Source organism: Dicentrarchus labrax, unplaced genomic scaffold (genome assembly GCF_905237075.1).
Source record: "Dicentrarchus labrax unplaced genomic scaffold, dlabrax2021, whole genome shotgun sequence".
Classification (NCBI taxonomy): Eukaryota; Metazoa; Chordata; class Actinopteri; family Moronidae; genus Dicentrarchus; species Dicentrarchus labrax.
The window spans coordinates 22,135,501-22,154,279 of NW_026136707.1; the positions used below are offsets into that span (position 1 = coordinate 22,135,501).

Below are 18,779 nucleotides of genomic sequence, written 5' to 3' on the forward strand. Positions count from 1 at the left end.
GCAACAGCTGTCAAACAAACTTTGCAGTGGCTCGTGGTTTGTTCGCTGTCGGACGCCACAAAACCAAACCAGATCCAAACAACCGACGACACTGTGCCTTTTTTGGGGACGAGCTCATCATGGCTTGCTGCTATGTTGTGTTTATCTGTGGAGAGGCGGGGGGAGGGGTCAGCGCACTCTGACCTACGGGAGCCCAAAGGGAGCGCCGGTGTTGTGGAAGTTCAAGAGAAAACCGTTTTTAACTAAAAATACCGATAAATCGTGTTTGACTACAAATTTAAATTAATCGCCCAGCCCTAGTTCTGGCCTTATTCACATATATGCTATTCCTGCTAACATCCACAATGTGATTGCATTAGTGTTTAGAACTAGCCTGAGCTCTCAGTTGCTTCTCCACACAGCAGCTTATCTACATTCAGTCAGGTCTAAAGCTTTGAGCTGAAAGGCCAGGATCAAGAACCGCTCCTGTTTACTGGGACATTTTTCTCCATTTTGGTGACCTTTTATAATGGCTACATTCTGTGACTCAAGCCTCATCATCCTCACCTGTCACTGCATGCTCTTGTCACTCAAAGGGATTTAAGTCTGCCCTTGGCCTGTGGGGACTGAGAGCGCTTTTCCATTTCTCTTGACAGTCAGGTTAATAAGGCTTTCTGGCTCAGATCAGGGCCAGTTTGAGTGTTTATGTGCAACAGTGGAGCCCCATTGAGGCCAGTTTTGTGTGAGTGTACGTGTGTTTACATGCATTTGACATCAACCAGCTGAGTATCCCACTGCCTGCCTCTTCCTCCTGATGCCAGTGGAAGAGGTCTGGTCGGGACTCGGACCAGTGCCAGGCTACGTGGGTATGTTGGTCAGCACCATACTCTCTATCTGGTGCCAGCGAGAGTCCCAGCTTGTAGCCAGACCTTGTTTTACTGCTAAGCTTGTCAGTGGTGGAAAATCTGCATTTAATTATAGACTCAAATATTTATCTTCCGCCTTGGCACCTGGAGTCTGTCACTCAGGGACAGTGGTTTTAATACAGCCTGTCTACTGCTTTTGTCAATCTAAAGCATTATTAATGACTATTTATTGAGAATGTTACTAGTTATTATTACTATCAGTCTATTGGGATGCACTCTACGTTGCATGTCCAATACATAAGCTGGACAAAAAGGCAGGACAGAGGCATTTGTCTGTCAATTTTCAGGACATCCACTGGACACTTTTCTTGTATTGCAAAAAAATGAAAAGGATGCCGGCTGTCTTCTCCATCCATGTGCTGTGAATAAATGTCTACATACAGTACTCACTACCCACATCTTTCAAATGTTGTTAGTAAGCCTTTATGAGGAGCCTTACATCCCTGATAGAAATGGCAGAGAACAACAATGGATTCCATCTTGTGCTCTGGCATCCAGCGCACAAACACACATTTACATTGACAAACATATAGTGCACACACAAAGAGACAGGGCAGGCATACAGGTCTGCTCTGGAGAGAGGTCTCTTTCAGGTTTAAGAAAAGAAGCAGATGTTTATACTCAGTTAAAAAAAATACAAATTTTGTTTTGTACACATATGCTGAGGCAAGAAGTGCAGTCTGCGGATTCTAACTGTACAATCTGATGATAAGAATCCATTTTCTTTGGTCTGTACCTGTGAATGTTAGAAGACCTAAAGATAAGGATGTGGAAATGATGAATCTGTTTATTTGAATGCATTTGGCATTGAGATATACCAGTATCTCAGTATGACCTAGCAATGTATTAACCTGCATTTTCTACAGGGCAAAATTATACTCTAGGCATATTGGCATTGTGGGTGGATGTCACCAAACAAAAGTTAAATGTGTTTGCTGCTAGGCCAGATATGTCTACAACCCTCTCTATTTGTATGATACCCATTTGTTATGAAAGTATTGTAAATGATTGAGTCATTTTTCGATTGTTTATGTGTGAGTAAATGCTGGACGAATTTAATATGTGAACTGAGTGCGGGTGCATTGTGTTGATCATACGTGTGTGTGTGTTTGGGGGGTGAGCTTGTGTGGCCTTGTGTCTGGTACTAACTCATCCGGCTATTAATTGTGTTAGCACCGCAGCTGTTTGCATTGGCCAGATTGAGAGCAGCGCTACAGGGCCCTTCTGCTTCTCTCCACTGGGATGAGCTTCCAGACCTCCTCATTCCCACTGATCCCAACCAAGCTTTTCCTTTTTTCTCTATACTGCTCTGCAAATCTCTCTCTCTTTCTCTCTCTCTTTTTCAGTCTCACTCATATCCTTCTCTTCTGCTTCTGTCTCGTGGGAGATTGACAGACTAGTTAGCGGAACAACAGGGGGACATTCCTTCACATGCTGTTCATTTTTAGGGTTGGCGAATAAATGACATATGTGCTCTCTACCATCCTCACCCCTCCACCCACCCTTCCCCATGCATGAAAAGGGCAAAAGAGACAGAGATTGTGCATTTCTGTATGTAAGGTTGGGATGGGGGCGACCTTCCTCCAGACCCCCTGGTTATGACCTGTGTTGAGGGCAGGTGGTTGGCCATCTCTCTCCCAGCAAGGGACATCCATTCTTGGGCCACATGTCAGCATGTCTGAGAGGGATGATTCATCTTAAGTGAACTCTTCCAATAAGTGTGATTATGAATGAAAATGCCAAAACACTGTGGCCAGATTTTGTCTACAGTAAGATAATACAAAAACACACAAATATTACTGTGTGTAAGTATTCATAAATTAGTATTAGATTGGTACCAGCTATATGCTGTGTCAAAGATTTTGGTGGACGCAGTTTCCTCTAAAAAAAAAAAAAAAAACATAGGAGAATACCACTGGTGTAAACTAGGAAGTACCAGTAAAGGACCTCCACAGTACTCCTAAAGGAGTTAACCCACCACCCCAACCCCCTGCCCTCTGAACACCCTCAACATTTGACTGATGGCTTCTCAAACCAGTAGTGTGGCCTCTCAGTGTGTGTTGAGCCTGTCGGACCAACCTGTCCTATGGTTATGTGGCTGGCTCGGCCCAACAGGTTGCAGTGGCAGTGGTAGCCTTGGCTGCCCATCTGCCCCTGGCATCTGTCCTCACATCTGCTTCACGGTGGACGGCCAGGGGACGGACCCAAGGAGAGCCTCCCCTCTAAACGCTCTGGCATTAATGTCCATGATGGATATCTGCCAAAAAAAATGTCAAGCTGATAAATTGACTGCCCGCGTGGTAGAGCTGTGGTTTGAATGCCGACTATTATTATTTTTGTTATGTATGGAGCGCTTTGGCCTTGTAGTGGACCTCTGTATTCTTAAGGGATAACCCAGTGGAACAAAGATTGTGTAAAATGGCTGGATCGTCTCCCTTTTAAGAGTCAGCATAAATTATAATTGAAAACCTGTGGAATCATTTTAAATGATTGAATTATGGAGATAAAAAAAAATTAAAAAAAATAAATTAATAATAATTTCAGTAATTTGAAGTTTTTGCTAGATGCGGGGTTGTGGTGTGTTTAATTATGTCATCTTATATGTCATGAAGATATGTTATATGTTATCAAGATGTGCATTGTTTAAAGGTAACAGACTCCAGGACATTAGTTTTTTCTAATAGTTTTTTCTTTTTAGATCTTTCAGAAGTGATAGAAATGTTACAGCGGTAAATACTGTATGTACCACAAAGCTAGAATGTATAGGGTTAGATTATTGTCATATATCAACATATTAAAACTAAGATTTGAGGTTGTAAACTGAATTCATAACTGAATAATAGGATGAAAACATTTGTAAATTAGATTGTAATGTCTGAAATAATTTGGCTTAATTCTTACAAGGTCTGCAAGTGTAATGTTTTCAGTGTTACAAAATCTGTGTCTTCGAAATGTTGATTAGAAGCCAAGTGATTGGTTGGTTTGTTTGTTTGGTCCCCTGTTAAAATACTAAAGAGTTGAATCTCTGTTGAATGTCTGCAAAGCAAGTTTGAGAACTTTGAAGACAAAGATTTGTAAGATTGAAAACATTACGCTGCAAACATTGTACGAGTGAAGAAACCCTTTGATAAAAGGATAAAAATTGAAAAGGCATTGAAAAGGGGTAATAGTGGTTTTCTCCTTACCATATTCTGCTTGCTTTCATAAGATTGTGTCTCTCTGTTGTTCTTGACTTTCATCAGTGTTTTTATTTTGTGTTACAGGGCTCCACGCTTCAAGGGCTACCAACAACAAGACAGCCAGGAGCTTCTGCACTACCTAATGGACTCCATAAGAGTAGAGGAAACTAAAGTGAGCTTCTAAACTGTATATATGTACATACACCTGTTTAGCCACGGCAATTCTAACAAAGCCCTCATCCTCTAGCATGCTAACACACTAAACTAAGATGGTGAACATGGTAAACATACATTCTGAACATGAACGGCATTGTCACTGAAAATTAGCATTCTCACATTAGCATTTAGCTCAAAGCACTTCTGGGCCTTAGCACAGCCTCACAGAGCTGCTAACATAACTGCAGACTCTTAGTTTGTTTTCTTTTATTTGATTGAGCAAATTATATTTTGTTTGTTTTAGTCTGCTATTTTTGTTGTTTAGCTGGATTGCTGTTAAGTACATAGTTATTTATGGAGTACATTGAACAATTTATGAAAAGATAATCAAGCAGCAATAATGGCAGTTCACTTATAAAATTAATAAATTAAAGAATTAATTTTAGTCGCTGGCATTTATTGTCGGCCTTATGAACCTCCACTTGTACAATATATAGAGACTAGACTAGGATAAACTCAGCTGTGTGCTCTCACATAAGCTGATATCTTCTTTTTGTTTGGCTAGCCAGTTTTTGTGTTTTAACCTTATGGTGCCATGTTTTTGGCAAGTACAGAGAAACCCCCTCCCCCCAAACCCTTTGCAGGGCAATTAGGAGACCCCACAGCAGCCCTTTGCAGGGCTGAGCTGCCCCCCGTGGCCCCACCAGTGACTACGTGAACCAAGGAGGAGAAGTTAGCGGGTGTGTTTAGTGGTCAGCCCCAGACCCAGGAGGGGCCACAGGCTGGGCTCCCCTGCTCCCATTCAAACTTGTGAACACTGACAGTTGTGCCACTTAAGGGACTTGCAAGTGGCACGACCGGCATCATTGTGCGATCTTGGGAAACCCACAGCTGCTGAATGAGCTCCAGGGCCGTCCCATTGTGCTTGAGGGTCACCCACAGCCCCCCTCCCACACACACACACACACACACACACACACACACACACACACACACACACACACACACACACTCATCAGCCTATCAGCCAGTCTCCCAATCCAATCAAGGAGGTAAAGAGGGAGGGGGTACAGCCTCCTCTATTCATTCACTCAGAAACTCATTTATACAGCCAAGCACATTCAGAGATACAGTGGCATTTTAGCCTACAATATTCAATCATTTAAAAAATGAATGCAAACATTAAACCAGTGACTAACTGTTCTAATAAAGATGAAATGTTTAGCTTCTTCAAACACTGGACAAACATGTTGTTCTTTACGAGAATCTATACCTGAGCCAGAATCAAACCTATTCATTTTGAATAGGCACATTTCGGTAACTCATAAATGCCACAAAAATAATATACACACACCTGTGTTAGTGTGTGTCCGAGAGAGACACTGGTATTTTTGCAGTGGGTGTCACCAACCTTTTAGAGGCCCTAAGTGTTTGTGTTGATTGGCCATTAGTATCAGAGATCTAAATATGCTAATTTGGCCCCAGTCAATTATCACCAATTAGCTGAGACGGTAGGTATTACTCTCTCAGGGCATGGACTGTCCTTCTTTGCCCCGTCTTCATTTTAGTTTCCACCCCTGCACCCTTGTACCAGCAACCCTCTCCACCCCCTTAACCGCCTCACCCCCTCCCTACCCCCTCCCATCCTGTGTGGGACAGTGCACGCTGTTACATTGGTGGGGGTTACTGGTAATTAATTAGTAGGAGAGCCTCAGCCTGGTTTGACTGTGCTGACTGAGTGGGGTGCAGACTGGCCGGGCTTGGATTAACAGGACTTTTTGACCTAAATAGCCAGTCCAGTGTGTGGGTCCCGGTACAATGGGGGCTGACTGGTCTCGACCGCAGACATAGACCATGGCCAATTATCTATTGATTGGTGCTTTACTGTGGCTGTGCCTCTTCACAGCTCTCTCACCAACACACTCACTGACCATGTCACCTTCAATAAGACGCTCCTGTGAAGAACTTCTGTGTGCACACACACACACACACACACAAGCAGAAAACATGAGTTCATTAAGGGATTTACATGTTAACGTTTTTAGACAAGCACAATAATTATTTTACACTAATGATGCTTATAATAGGTATACCTGTCAAACTGAGCTGTAGGCTACATTTTGATGTTTCACTAATGGATGTAATGGAGAGAATTCAAGAAAAAGAACAGTGAATTTACGTGTTTATTTTGCATCCAGGAATATCATTTAAAGTCTGCATTGTTGTAATATTTTTTGTTTGTTGTTTCCAGAGGGTGAAAGCGGGAATCCTGAAAGCTTTCAACAATCCCACAGAGAAGACCGCAGATGAGGACACCAAACGCAAAGTCAAAGGTTTATATGCCAGCCGCCGTAAATGGATGGCCAAGATCAATAGTCCCATCTTGTGGCAGCTAATGGAAATACAACTTATTTACAAATCAGACTAAGGGTGGTTTGATCGAAGACAGAGAACAGCATAGTCTTTGTTAGATAAACCTTCAGTGTTGCCTGAAAAGTTTTGTTCGTATTATCAACAAAATGAGTTCTATTCCTTCTAACTGTCCACCTTGTCAAAATTGAAATGTGTTTCACCTTTAAGAATTAGAACGTCTTGACAAAAAATGCAGTAATCCTGCATCTGTCCACTGTCCAAGAAGCTTGATTAACACAATTTGTTCTCAGCTTTTATTGGAGACATAATAGTGACCAGAATGGTTTTTAAAGGAATTGACAGGCTAATCATCACATTATCCATCTATGCAATCAATAGATAAAAATGTTTTCTTTCCCACTAGCATACGGGAAGGAAGGTGTGAGGATGAACTTCGTTGACCGCATCTTTGTAGGCGAGCTGACCAACACAATAATGTGTGAGGAGTGTGAGCATGTAAGTGTATGTGGGTGAAGCATTGCAAAGGCTCTGAATAGTCCATGTGAGCCAATCAGGCAAAGAGTTGAACTCAAAGGAACACACATGAAGCACAACAGGGTCGACAAGATCACACTTTCTTCATCTAGCCTTATATTCAGACAGCAGTTGATTCTGAATAGATGTGGTTAAACCTTGCTGTTAAACCTTCCCCACATTTCTTAATATTCCATTTTATTTTGCTACTGGTTTAAAGAAATGCTGCAGGAAGCACAATAGATTGCCAGACAAATTCCAGCAACACTGGTGTTATACCAGTAGTTATAAACTGGCAGATATTTGTAAGCTCCTCAATATTAAGTTGCCTTTTGTCTTCTAGCTGTTACATCCAAGTATCATTTTTTACTTTGATACCCACAACCAAAGGATGACGATGTACAAAAAAAATAAGTCAGAGGAAACAGAAATCAACAGGGAAAAACAAAACAAAAAAAGCACTTCAAGGACCAGCTCAGACACCAACTGTTTGCAGCAGGCATTTACAATAAAATGTGGGCACTCAGAGTTGTTAACAAAGCAACTGCCACTATGAAAACTAAAGAATATCCTTGAAGGTAGAGAGCACCAGGTGTGGAGCTGCAGGGGAAAAAGCAAAGAAACAGCCACTTCCCACAGCTCCTCTGAGTGAAAATCTGCAGTAGAAGTTAATTGTTACCAACAGGCTTTGATCTTAACTATTAAGGAAAGCAGATAAATATATATGCTGGCACTGACTTACATGTGATTTCTCATTCAGATCTCCACAGTGAAGGAGGCTTTCATAGACATCTCTCTACCCATCATAGAGGAGAGGGTGAGCTACTACATTTGTTCAGAAGAAAATCAGTGCAAATAATATTAAAGGATGATGATTATCACTCTTACACCTTTAGCCAGTATACTACACCATGTTGTTACCACTTAGAATTGATAATGCTTTATTTGTCACTCAGATATCAAAACCATCAAACCCTGGTAGGCTGGGGAAGGGCAGCCGGGAGCAGGACACCCACATGACTCACAGCGACCAGGTTCCTTTTGCGGTGCACTCTGTCAACAGAAACACCAGGAAGCTGAGCGGACAGGTAGGGGAGTCTATATGAAGTATGTGATGGTAAAGAGTCCTGCTCATTTGAAAAGCAATTCTCTTTACTGTTTCTATTTATGCCTCTCATAAAGCTGTTATCTGCTGGGTATGTTCATTTGTTTTATTCTGTATCATGTCAGTGTTTTTTTAATCGACAACACTGTCTGCAAACTGATGCACAATATGCACATTGTGCAAAGCCTGGGCCAAATGTCCACATTTTACTCATTTCAGTTTCAATTTTTTGTCTTCCTTTATAAGATTTTGAAAAGAAGACAAAGCTTGGCCCTTCAAATTCTACAAAGTGAAATTCTCTTTGTAGACCTACCACCAATAGAAAGACAAAGCACCACAGGGCAAGCTAATAGCTAACCTTTTTTAGATGTGTAAATATCTATACATATTTATCCGATTTAATTCTTACCCTCTAAAGCACTACACTACGGCACATGGTGGTACACAAGTTGCTTGAAGAATCTCTGAATTATATTTATTTTAATGGAATTAATTAATTTAAAAACATATTATCAAGATACTATAAAATTTGGACTAAGAATACTAAACTGAAATGTAATTTAAAATAACTTTTGTATTTCCTGGAATATTTTGTTTCAGTATCAACCTGTTACATGGGCATACATGTGTAGTGCACACAATACATCCATGGTCTAACATGAGCTAAAATGTGATGGCAAGACAGTAGGCAGAGGGGAAATAAAAACACTGCAATTGTGGCTCCAAATGGTAACTATAAAGTATGGTCCAGGAGTACCTCTTTTCCACCAAATTAGCTCTGGTGCTATTTGTGCGATTTAACAACAGTCAACAATAAATAATCTTATTAGAAATAAACTTACACCGTGCATGAACTGTCCGTAGCTGAACAAGGTCGGCCTACATTACTGTATTTTAACGTTGGTCATAATAGTGGTACTTAAAGAGCCTGATATTTTCTGTGGTGGTAAGTGGGGAAACGTAAAGTATTTCATATCCATGTCATGTTCAATTTCCATGTTGACTCTGTTAAATTAAGACTATATCCATACATAATGTTTGTTATCAGAATAGGCCTCACTGATGTATCTGTTCTTCTTTCCAGAAGCAGCAGAGCAGGAGGTCTTCGAGCTCTGTGGAGGAGAAGGGAGCAGGCTGCAGTGCGGAGCGGCCAGAGGAGGAGGGGGTAGCTGGTGGATCGGCCCGCGGCATCTCAGTTTGCAAGATGGCCGCTGCCGGCAGCCTATCAGATGGCAGTGAAAGAGACTCTGGTGCTCAGGACAGCAGTAATGACGCTGACAGCGAGGCCTCAGAGAGCGAGTGGGCCCCACGCACCCCCTCCTCCAGCCACAGCCACGGGCACATGTCCACCCCATCGTCCACCTCCACCCTCACTCCATCACCTACGCCCATCTCCGCCTCCTCCCCCTCACCATCATCCTCCACGAGGCAAGGTGGCGCTGTAGAACAGCTAGTTACTGCAGTGTCTAAAGTCAACCTCGGGTTCACCTCTGCGGACTGCTCTCCTTCTACACGCTGTTCTCCAGAAGAGCAGGGAGAAACACAGTCACGAGACAACCTCCACCATCAACACCACCAGGGGGCCTTCCAGGTGCTGTCCCACAGTTACACACCCAGCTCCAAGGAGTGCTCCATCCAGTCCTGCCTCCACCAGTTCACCTCTGTGGAACTGCTGATGGGCAACAACAAGCTGCTGTGCGAGAGCTGCACTGAACGCAGACAGAAACAGCTGCGCAAGAGCGGCTCAGTCGGTAAGACAAAACATCTGGAACAACAAAGAGCTTTGAAGATAAGCAACCAGTCTGCAAGTTGCCTACCTGCAAATAATTGATAAGATATTTTAAATTAAAGCCAGATTACTGTACATATTTTGGATATTGAAATCATCTCATGTAAACTTCATTGATAGCTGTAAAAGGTTTATCTAGTTTTATTTTCGTCCTTCATGGAGCATGCTGGACGTAGGCAGCTTAAATTCTTGCCAGTTACAATTGCTTCTGCTTTTGTGTTTGCTTTGGAAAAAATATTAAAACATCCATAGAAACTTCAGTCCACCCCTGCAGCTTAATTCAATTTTTTTCCTGTGTGCTGACAATATTTTTGCAATTATATGGTTAGATACACAACTACCATCTCAATCCTTGACTCTGCCACCTGACCCTGTTGAGTTTATCACTAGCACATCAGAGCAAATTCTTACTACTGTCGAGGGCTACAATCTGGTCACTGATTTTTGCAGTTGTCAGTTTCTCTGTGGTTCCAGATGTTCCTGTCATCCCATAATGTATATAATATAATGTTTTTTTAATCACTTAAACTATTTTTTTCCCCCAAGAATCATGACTTTGTTTGTTTGAATAAAACAGACAGGATGTTTTAACAGTTAAACCTGACATTTCTCTGTGTTTTTTGTTTCTGGCATAGATAAGAAGGTGGAGAAAATGTACACAAGCGCTAGGAAGCAAATGCTGATCTCCTCGCTGCCCCCTGTCATCACGTTGCATCTTAAACGCTTCCATCAGGTGAGCAGACACATGCTGCCTTTTTTTGTTTTTGCATATCCTAAAGGGTGCCATTGAGGGGCTTGTGTTGGGGTCTGCAGGCCTCAATGTTAATGTGCTATGGTTCTGCTTTTGTATTTTAAGGCTGGGATGAACCTACGAAAAGTGAACCGCCATGTTGACTTCCCTCTGATCTTGGATCTGGCTCCATTCTGCTCGGCGTCCTGCAAGGTATTAAACTACTAATCCAAAGTTGAAAAATTTTCTTTGAACTTGAAATTGAATGAATCCCTTCTACTTCAAACTTATGATAAAGGTGTTTTTTTTTTTTAATTGCTTACATTAAGCACTGCTTTGCTATTACTGTTCCAAAGGTTTCTACTATTCATTGCTTCAGTTGTTCAGTTTGTAATGAATGTCCTTGGTTGATACTGTTCCTCAAAACATGTATTTTGTGTAAGTGTGTGTTGGATGGGTCACTGAAAAGTTACTTTATTTATGTGGAGTAATTTGTGTGTTTTCTTTCTGTCTATTTGTTTTATGTTTCACTGTAAAGCACAATGAGTTAACCCGTGTATGAGATGTTCTGAACAAATAAAATTGACTCCGTATCTTTACTTTTCTTTAATATTTTCCTTTTTGCTAATCTTGTTTTTTTGCTAGAACCTGGCAGCCGGTGATCGCGTCCTCTACAGCCTGTATGGGATTGTTGAACATAGTGGCTCAATGCGGGGGGGCCACTACACTGCTTATGTGAAAGTCCGTGCTCCCCAGAGGAAAACAGAACAGCACCACAGGAACCTATCAGGTCAGTTGTCAGGTCTCTTGAGCTCCTTCAAGAGCTTTTATCTATTCTGTGTCTGTGTTTGTTTTATGTCTGTTCGTGAAAGTGGTGAGTTCTCACTCCTTATAACAATAAAGATGTCCTCTACAAAGGGCAGTACGAATAGAGGTCTTTATGTTCAATAAAGCCATGTTATTTTCTCTATTCGTATTTCTCTTCTTCTTTAGGAGAGTGCCTAGCTTTACTGTTCAGAGTAATGCTGGAAGGTAGTTGGTGGAAAAACCTTGCTGCTAATAAGTTGACACAAGACTCAGACGTGTTCCATACATTTCACCGGTGTATACCGTATAGGAAGGTATTTGTGTGATAGAAGTCATTTTAGCATACCAGGACGTGTCGTGTCTATGTTAACAGGTGTAGTTTTCTAGCCTTTAAGGGCACTGGTTTAGTGGCCCCCAATTCATCTCATGTGACTCTGCTCAGCCAATCAAATCTGTGTGACACATGGGAGACGAGATAAGAGGCAGTCTGAGTAGTAAGCAAGTCAGAGAAATTTGTAAATTCACATGGTGTTCTCTAAAAAGAGAAAAAGTAGATAGCAAAAAAGAGCTTTTAATCCAGAATGGACACTTATTATATGTTCATTCTTCCCACTGGCAGACTGTGGAGATAAAAAGCAGCCATGTGAGGTGCCACTAATATTCCAAGACAAAGCACAGAACAAACACACCCACACAAATCTAAACTAAAAAACAAACGCTCTATGAGCCAGTATGATCAACCCACCAGAAAAAGGAGCGTCTGTGTGGTCGACAGTGTTAAAAGTCATACTTTTAGGATTTCTAAATATGTTGGTATACTGTGATACCTTGATACTGTCCAAGTCTAATTGAGAAGCTTTGGCGAAGTCCATCTTCTTCGTTGGATTGCATTATTTTAGCCTCGTTATGTGGAGCCATCCTCTGACAGCTCCTGCACATATCTGTACACTGAAGACTGTTTACCCACACTGGCTTTTTCAGACAAATGAAACAACAAATAGCTGCTTATTTCTCAAAGGAGTCTATGTCCCCCATGATATTGACTCTGTGTATGCGCGTGTGTGTGTGTGTGTGTGTGTGTGTGTGTGTGTTTCAGGTGCGAGGGATGCCGGTGGCAGCTCCCAGGGCCAGTGGGTGTACATCAGCGATACCACCGTTCAGACAGTACCAGAGTCAAGGGTACTCAACTCTCAGGCATACCTTCTCTTCTACGAGGAGATGCTGTAATGTGACACAGGAAAATACTTTTCCCAAGATCTCTGTTTAGCTTTGTGTTGTTACATGCCTGTACTACTCCTCTTACTGTATCTGTGAGTAGGTCGAGGGAAGAAAAGGGAAAGACTTCACTGTACACTCACTTGTCTTACATAAGAGGAATGACCCTTGTGTCTTTTGCATACAGATTCTCAGTTCAAATTGGCACTTGAATATCTTGATGTGAATATCTTAGATATATAAAAGATAATATTTTCTGCTTTGATATAGCCCAGATTTTCATTCATGTTTCCTGTTTTAAAAACCCTACCCTTTATAAAGAGGCCGGGAGAAAGGAGGGTTACTGAATCTGAGCTGTTCTTAGTTTATTCTCTATCTCTGTCACAATTCTGTGCCTGAGATAAGTGCATGGAAGAGTTTGCTACAGTAACTAACAGGAAGTAATGCAGAATTATCGCATGCTAAACTGCTCTCAGCACTGACTAGTTGATGTCAAGTGTGTGTGTGTGTGTGTGTGTGTGTGTGTGTGTGTGTGTGTGTGTGTGTGTGTGTGTGTGTGTGTGTGTGTCATATGTGTGTGTATACATACACACACATATGAGTGAATGAATGAGACGGGAGAATGTAGATTTAAGGTGCTATGTGTATCATTGGCACATCAGTAAACCGTTGCCACATTCAGTTTGAGTTAGTGTTATATTTAGTATATTTAACAAATACTCAGAGCCACCATGATGAAGATTTGCTTCTCTGTCCGCATTCTACAAAAGATTTTCCATTGTGTGGCAGTGGCTTAGGTTTGTTAAGACGGTGCTTGATTGTTTCTGGCAATGGCAGAAGATAGATGGTAAGAAATGGCAAGAGAAAAATGAATTCAGACATGTTTGTCCTTTTCAGTAAAGAGAATGGCACATGAGGACAAGCAGCAACATCATTTGTGACAGTTTATGGGAAACATGGTTGTACATTTGAGAAAGTCGAGTACTAATAATACAGCACCAATGGTGTTAAATAGTAGCTAGTAATTATCTCCGCCTTTTCCGATTTATTTATCATAATAATAATAACCAAGCCATCACAGCTTACGGTAGTTTTCATTGACATACTGGTTTAAATTGCTACACATAGCACCTTTAGGGAGTAGCACAACAGTTATTTTACAGCCTACTTTGAATGGATTGTTCTTTTTGTACATCAGAATGTATAAATGTAAGACTATCAGTGAATTACATTTTGCCAAAGACGAGTTTTGCAGCTGCAAGTCAGAGCAGGAGATCACAACCAAACACGCAAGGAGTCTACTTCACACAGAGTGTTTCTTTAACATTTGTTCTCTCAAGGTCATCAGTATGGTTCTCGAGTGGCATTGGACAAACTAACGTACTCGATGTTTATCAGACCAACAAAGCACCTTGTCTGCCTTCATTGTATTTCAGCTCTACTGTAATTGTGTAGGCGCACACGCAAACCCATTTAAGATGTTCAACAAAGAGTCAGTGCTGTGACAGACTGACTTAATTCCCTAATACTATCAGTAAGGTAGAGCCTACAACAAAATATATTAAAAAAGAAACTCAGGCTTAATGCCTGAAAAGAAAAAAACATCTTTGCTGTAATGTGCATGGGTTAATGTTCTAATGAATGTATTGCCTATTCTTAAAATGTCTACGTCACACGAGCTGTTCATCTTTTTCTATGAAAATATTTTAGATGAAAACATTTTCCTTGCGTGTTGGACATTTGCCAAAACAGTAGGAGGGAAAGGGTTGAACACATGCGTCAGAATCTAAAGGTTTATTATTTTCTTTTGAAACGAGGACAAATTCAGTGCCTATGCTTCAGGTCAAAGAAACCTGTGCATGGTGAGAAGAAAAACATATGCATAGTCAAATGCAAAGAGGGATATGTGTGGCATATTTATGTACAGTATAACTTACTGTAAGCAGAAGTAATAATGAGTATATGTAACTGTACATACTAGAAACAACACAAAATCATGGTGCTTATGGCGTGCAGGGTTTTTCCTCAGAACAGAATTGTTTCCAGAAAATCATTTAATTTCACTTACGAAATGAAAAATTTGGAATGAGTATAACTAAATACTGTATCAAAATAAATCTAATTTATGAACTGAATATTCTACAAGACTCATCTTCCTCTTTACGTGTTTGCCTCTCTCATGCAGCAGCACTAGCAGAAGAGGGATTACAAGGTAAGGTTTTGTTGTTTCTGCTTTGGACTTGGTGTCATCCTGTTTTTTCCTCTTAAGCGAGATGTTGTCCACCGCTGCTCTTGGCTGTCGCTGCGGATCCCGTGGTGCCATATTCCACCCATCTTCGCCGGCGATGTGCCCTGACGGGTGCAAAGCAGCACTGCTTCAGAACATGTCGTGAGCTGGTGAAGAGGAGGTGGGTGTGGAATCAGGAAAAGGGCAACGTCCAAAAACATCGCCTCACACGTCATCTCGTTCCCACACGCTGTGACATCCCAGTCATGCTGCTGGGACATTAAAACAGGTTGTCAAGCCGCCACCAACAAAAAGAGCAAATCTTCTCTGAAATGTATTTGTCTATTTTTAAAGCAAGAGGGTGACTTTTGGCTCGGGGACATGCTGCTGAAGCATTGCATGTGATTTAATCTCACTTAATGAAAGGCACCCCTCCCCCAGTGTGAGACAGTTGTAAGAAACTAATGCTGGAATGCTCATTACTGTCTACCTATCTACCAGCAGTGGAGGTTAAATCTACTGCTCTCACCATGCACGCCACTGTCACTGTCAGTCTCACCTTGGTTGACACCACACCACACACACCCTGCATTAATACACAACGTGATCAACACAGTTTCTCATGCTAACGCCCACACATTTAGATTGCCTTAGGCTTTGCCCCTCACAGTGCATATTCATCAACACTACTTATTAACGCAAACATAGCACAGAACAACACCTGCACATAAACCCTTTTCTATAACAGAGTATGTGTTAAATATATTTCAATCACACAGTAAAAACTACAGAGCACCTAACACTGTAGGTACATTGTCTGGTTGCTCCAACCCACACTCATCAATCTGTATTCCTGGACTGTCACTTACTAGTTTATATTTCATTTCTGGCTTTAAAACATTTTGATGTGTTAAACGTTGCTACTGAAATATGTCCAGGAAAGACACCAACACATGCTTAGAGTATACTGCCCTCTACCGATACAGATATATTTGTGCTTTAGAAACACCAGCACATGGTGGGTTGAATGGCTGGATTACCAACAGAGCAAGGTGGACCTTAACGCCTCATGTGCCCCAAAAGCCTTATTTTCACAGTTACTTTGTAGTAATCTGATTATTTACAGTTCTCTTTGGTATTATCCACCATATGAACTGATGCACTATATAAACTGAGTCTCGAGGCTTTTTTTTGTTTAACTAATCTTGCTACCATACATTGTTGAGAGGACCCGTGTCAAAATACACTGTAGTTTTAAAATTTCATTTATTCTTTCTATTGTATGTTTAGTGGGGGCAATGAACAATGTTGCAATGAGCAGCTGTACCTGATATACCTAAAACCTAGTTATATGCAATAGTATTAAAATGTTTTACTTTAAAGTAGTCATACCATCATCTGAAAAAGGTAAAGCTCCTCAAAGTGGACCTCATTTGAAATACTTCATACTGTCAAGTCAGTCAAGTATATATAGTAAAATCTGTAGTTAAAATAACAACTAACTACAGCTGTTGAAAAATGTAGTGAAATAGAGGTATTTGGTTAATTTCTACTAATGATACACTAAATGGATATTCTTAAATATATGTTTATTAACTTATTAACAACCCTCAAGGGCAGCTCATTGCACTTCTACAGTTTGGTGTGCACTTGAGACCAAAGAGTAACCTCCACCAGGCTGGCCTCTCAATGTGTGATCCACCCCCACCTGTACTGTGAAACCAGTGATTCTCTGCCCACCATGTATTAACTGTCACTCTAATACCCATCTCAGATACACAGAATGTATTATGAAGCCTTCTGTGGGATTTAAAAGAAGTTTGTGGCTGTTTTGTCAGCAGCATCTCCCACTGTGTTCTGTTTGTGAATGCTGAAATGGTTCCTTTATTTCTTCTGTCTTTTCTGGTCTATTCCTAGTTTGTTTGTTTAGATTGTCACCAAATACGTTTTTTTTTTTAAATATACCTCCACTTTACACATTTACAGTATATGCAGTATGCAACACACAACTCTACAGTATCATGATTTAATGCTAACACAGTTTTATTCATTCAGAACAAATGACACTGACAATTCCAACAATGCAGAGCCAAAATTATGTTTCACACAGGGAATTTCATTCCGTCCCTATGTCATCTTCAGGCAGGAAGCTGCTGCATGTTTTTTTCCAGCCAACTAAAGAAGCAGCTGAATCCACTCATTTGTCTTTTTGACTGCTGAAAAAGAAAAAGGCGACAGTCCGTATCTGAACTCATCACAGCAAAAGTAACCACAGTGTGAATCTACTTTACAGCTCAGACCCAAGTCATCATGAATAGTAAGTCCGTAGGTCTGTAGAAAATAAGCACCCAACCTGTCCAGGACCACAGCTGATATCCAGCTCAATAACTACAGCAAAATGACAAAGCTGGCCAATATGACCAAATATTATTACCAAGGACTACACTAAATATTTATTTCAAGGATTTTTCTACCCAGAACAGTACTTACTCCTGTAATAAATGCCTTTTGAATTAATTACAAAATTCCCTTTAAAATGTTCTGGTTTTTTTTATCCTGCTGTAGACAAATACAATTGAATTAATTAAAGTTAACATTTAGAGTCAAAATCATGTTTCAGCTAAGTTCAAAGTACAGTCAGAAGTGACCAACACTAACATAATGAATTATTTTTATCGGTAATCAGACAATGAACATATCTGTGAAACTGGTGCCAATATCATGCTTCCTCGGAATCACAACATCAGTGCTGGTATAATAGGCTGGTAACGTTTATATTCATGTAGATGGATAACAAAAGTCAAGAATTACTCCATCATGTAGTCTGTGTAGTAACTAATGCATCAATGCATTGACATTGACATAAGAAAAGTATTGACGAAAATACATCTAAATAAAGTTTTTATTTGTTGTTTGTAACTTGGTCTGACATATTAAATGGTTCAACTATTCCATACTTCATCCAGGCAACAAGTCTGCAGATTATGAATTATTTTTATCATCATAACAGCTCTGGCCCTGTTTACACCTGGCATTAACAGGCGTCTTTGATGATCCAATCACAAGTGGAGAACTCCAGGTGTGAACGCACCTAAGACACATTGAGACCCGATCACTCAGACCACATTTGGAGGTAATCTGGGTCTCATATGGCCACATTCTTTTAGCAGTGTATACCATAGACTGAATAAGTAACAATGGACGTAGCCTCTGTGCCATCACCTATAGGTTTCATAAGAGCCACTGGGAGGCTCAGTTGGGACTGCTATCTTGGCAGTCCTGACTTTGCCGGTTCCCAGGTAATCCAAAAATTGTCAAAGACATGGAGCGTGGGTGGAGCTGAGGTGGGCTGAATGAAGGCTGGTTTCTGAAAACAGCCTCCTGTAATGTCACCCACCTGTCACTCGAAGCGGCCATGCCCTTAATTTAGCAGAATTTTAAGACTCGATATTATTTAAACTGGTGAGTTATATAAAAATTAACCCCAGGTACAGTTGTGATGAATGGGGAATTTAGCTATAGACACCAAAACCGCTTTTTGCCCCAGGCTGTAAATATGTTTATGTCTGCTGTCAAGTTGGACATTTTAATATGGGGCCTTATGGACATTGACTAATTTCTTTAGCCAGCCTCAAGTGGCGGTTTGAGGAACTGCATACTAACTTAGAGCTGTCCACCTGTGATGGATCACCCATGTAGTGTATCCACCACTTTAAATAAATGCATGTTAATGGCTCATTTAAACAGGCATTTTAACAATATCTGCCTACCATTTTCAAG

General features: G+C 40.9%; 1 protein-coding gene across 1 annotated transcript in view; it reads left to right on the top strand.

Annotated features, from left to right (window-relative positions):
* The window catches only part of usp45 (ubiquitin specific peptidase 45), a 33,699-nt gene extending 18,792 nt beyond the window's left edge, over window positions 1-14,907 (top strand). Inside the window, exons 9-18 of the mRNA XM_051406510.1 lie at window positions 4,169-4,256; window positions 6,492-6,573; window positions 7,017-7,108; window positions 7,887-7,943; window positions 8,083-8,214; window positions 9,316-9,982; window positions 10,656-10,753; window positions 10,877-10,963; window positions 11,396-11,540; window positions 12,654-14,907. Coding sequence (XP_051262470.1) covers window positions 4,169-4,256; window positions 6,492-6,573; window positions 7,017-7,108; window positions 7,887-7,943; window positions 8,083-8,214; window positions 9,316-9,982; window positions 10,656-10,753; window positions 10,877-10,963; window positions 11,396-11,540; window positions 12,654-12,784 — 1,579 coding nt within the window. The 3' untranslated portion in view covers window positions 12,785-14,907. The remainder of the gene's footprint in view (window positions 1-4,168; window positions 4,257-6,491; window positions 6,574-7,016; window positions 7,109-7,886; window positions 7,944-8,082; window positions 8,215-9,315; window positions 9,983-10,655; window positions 10,754-10,876; window positions 10,964-11,395; window positions 11,541-12,653) is intronic.
* Window positions 14,908-18,779: the final 3,872 nt, after the last annotated feature.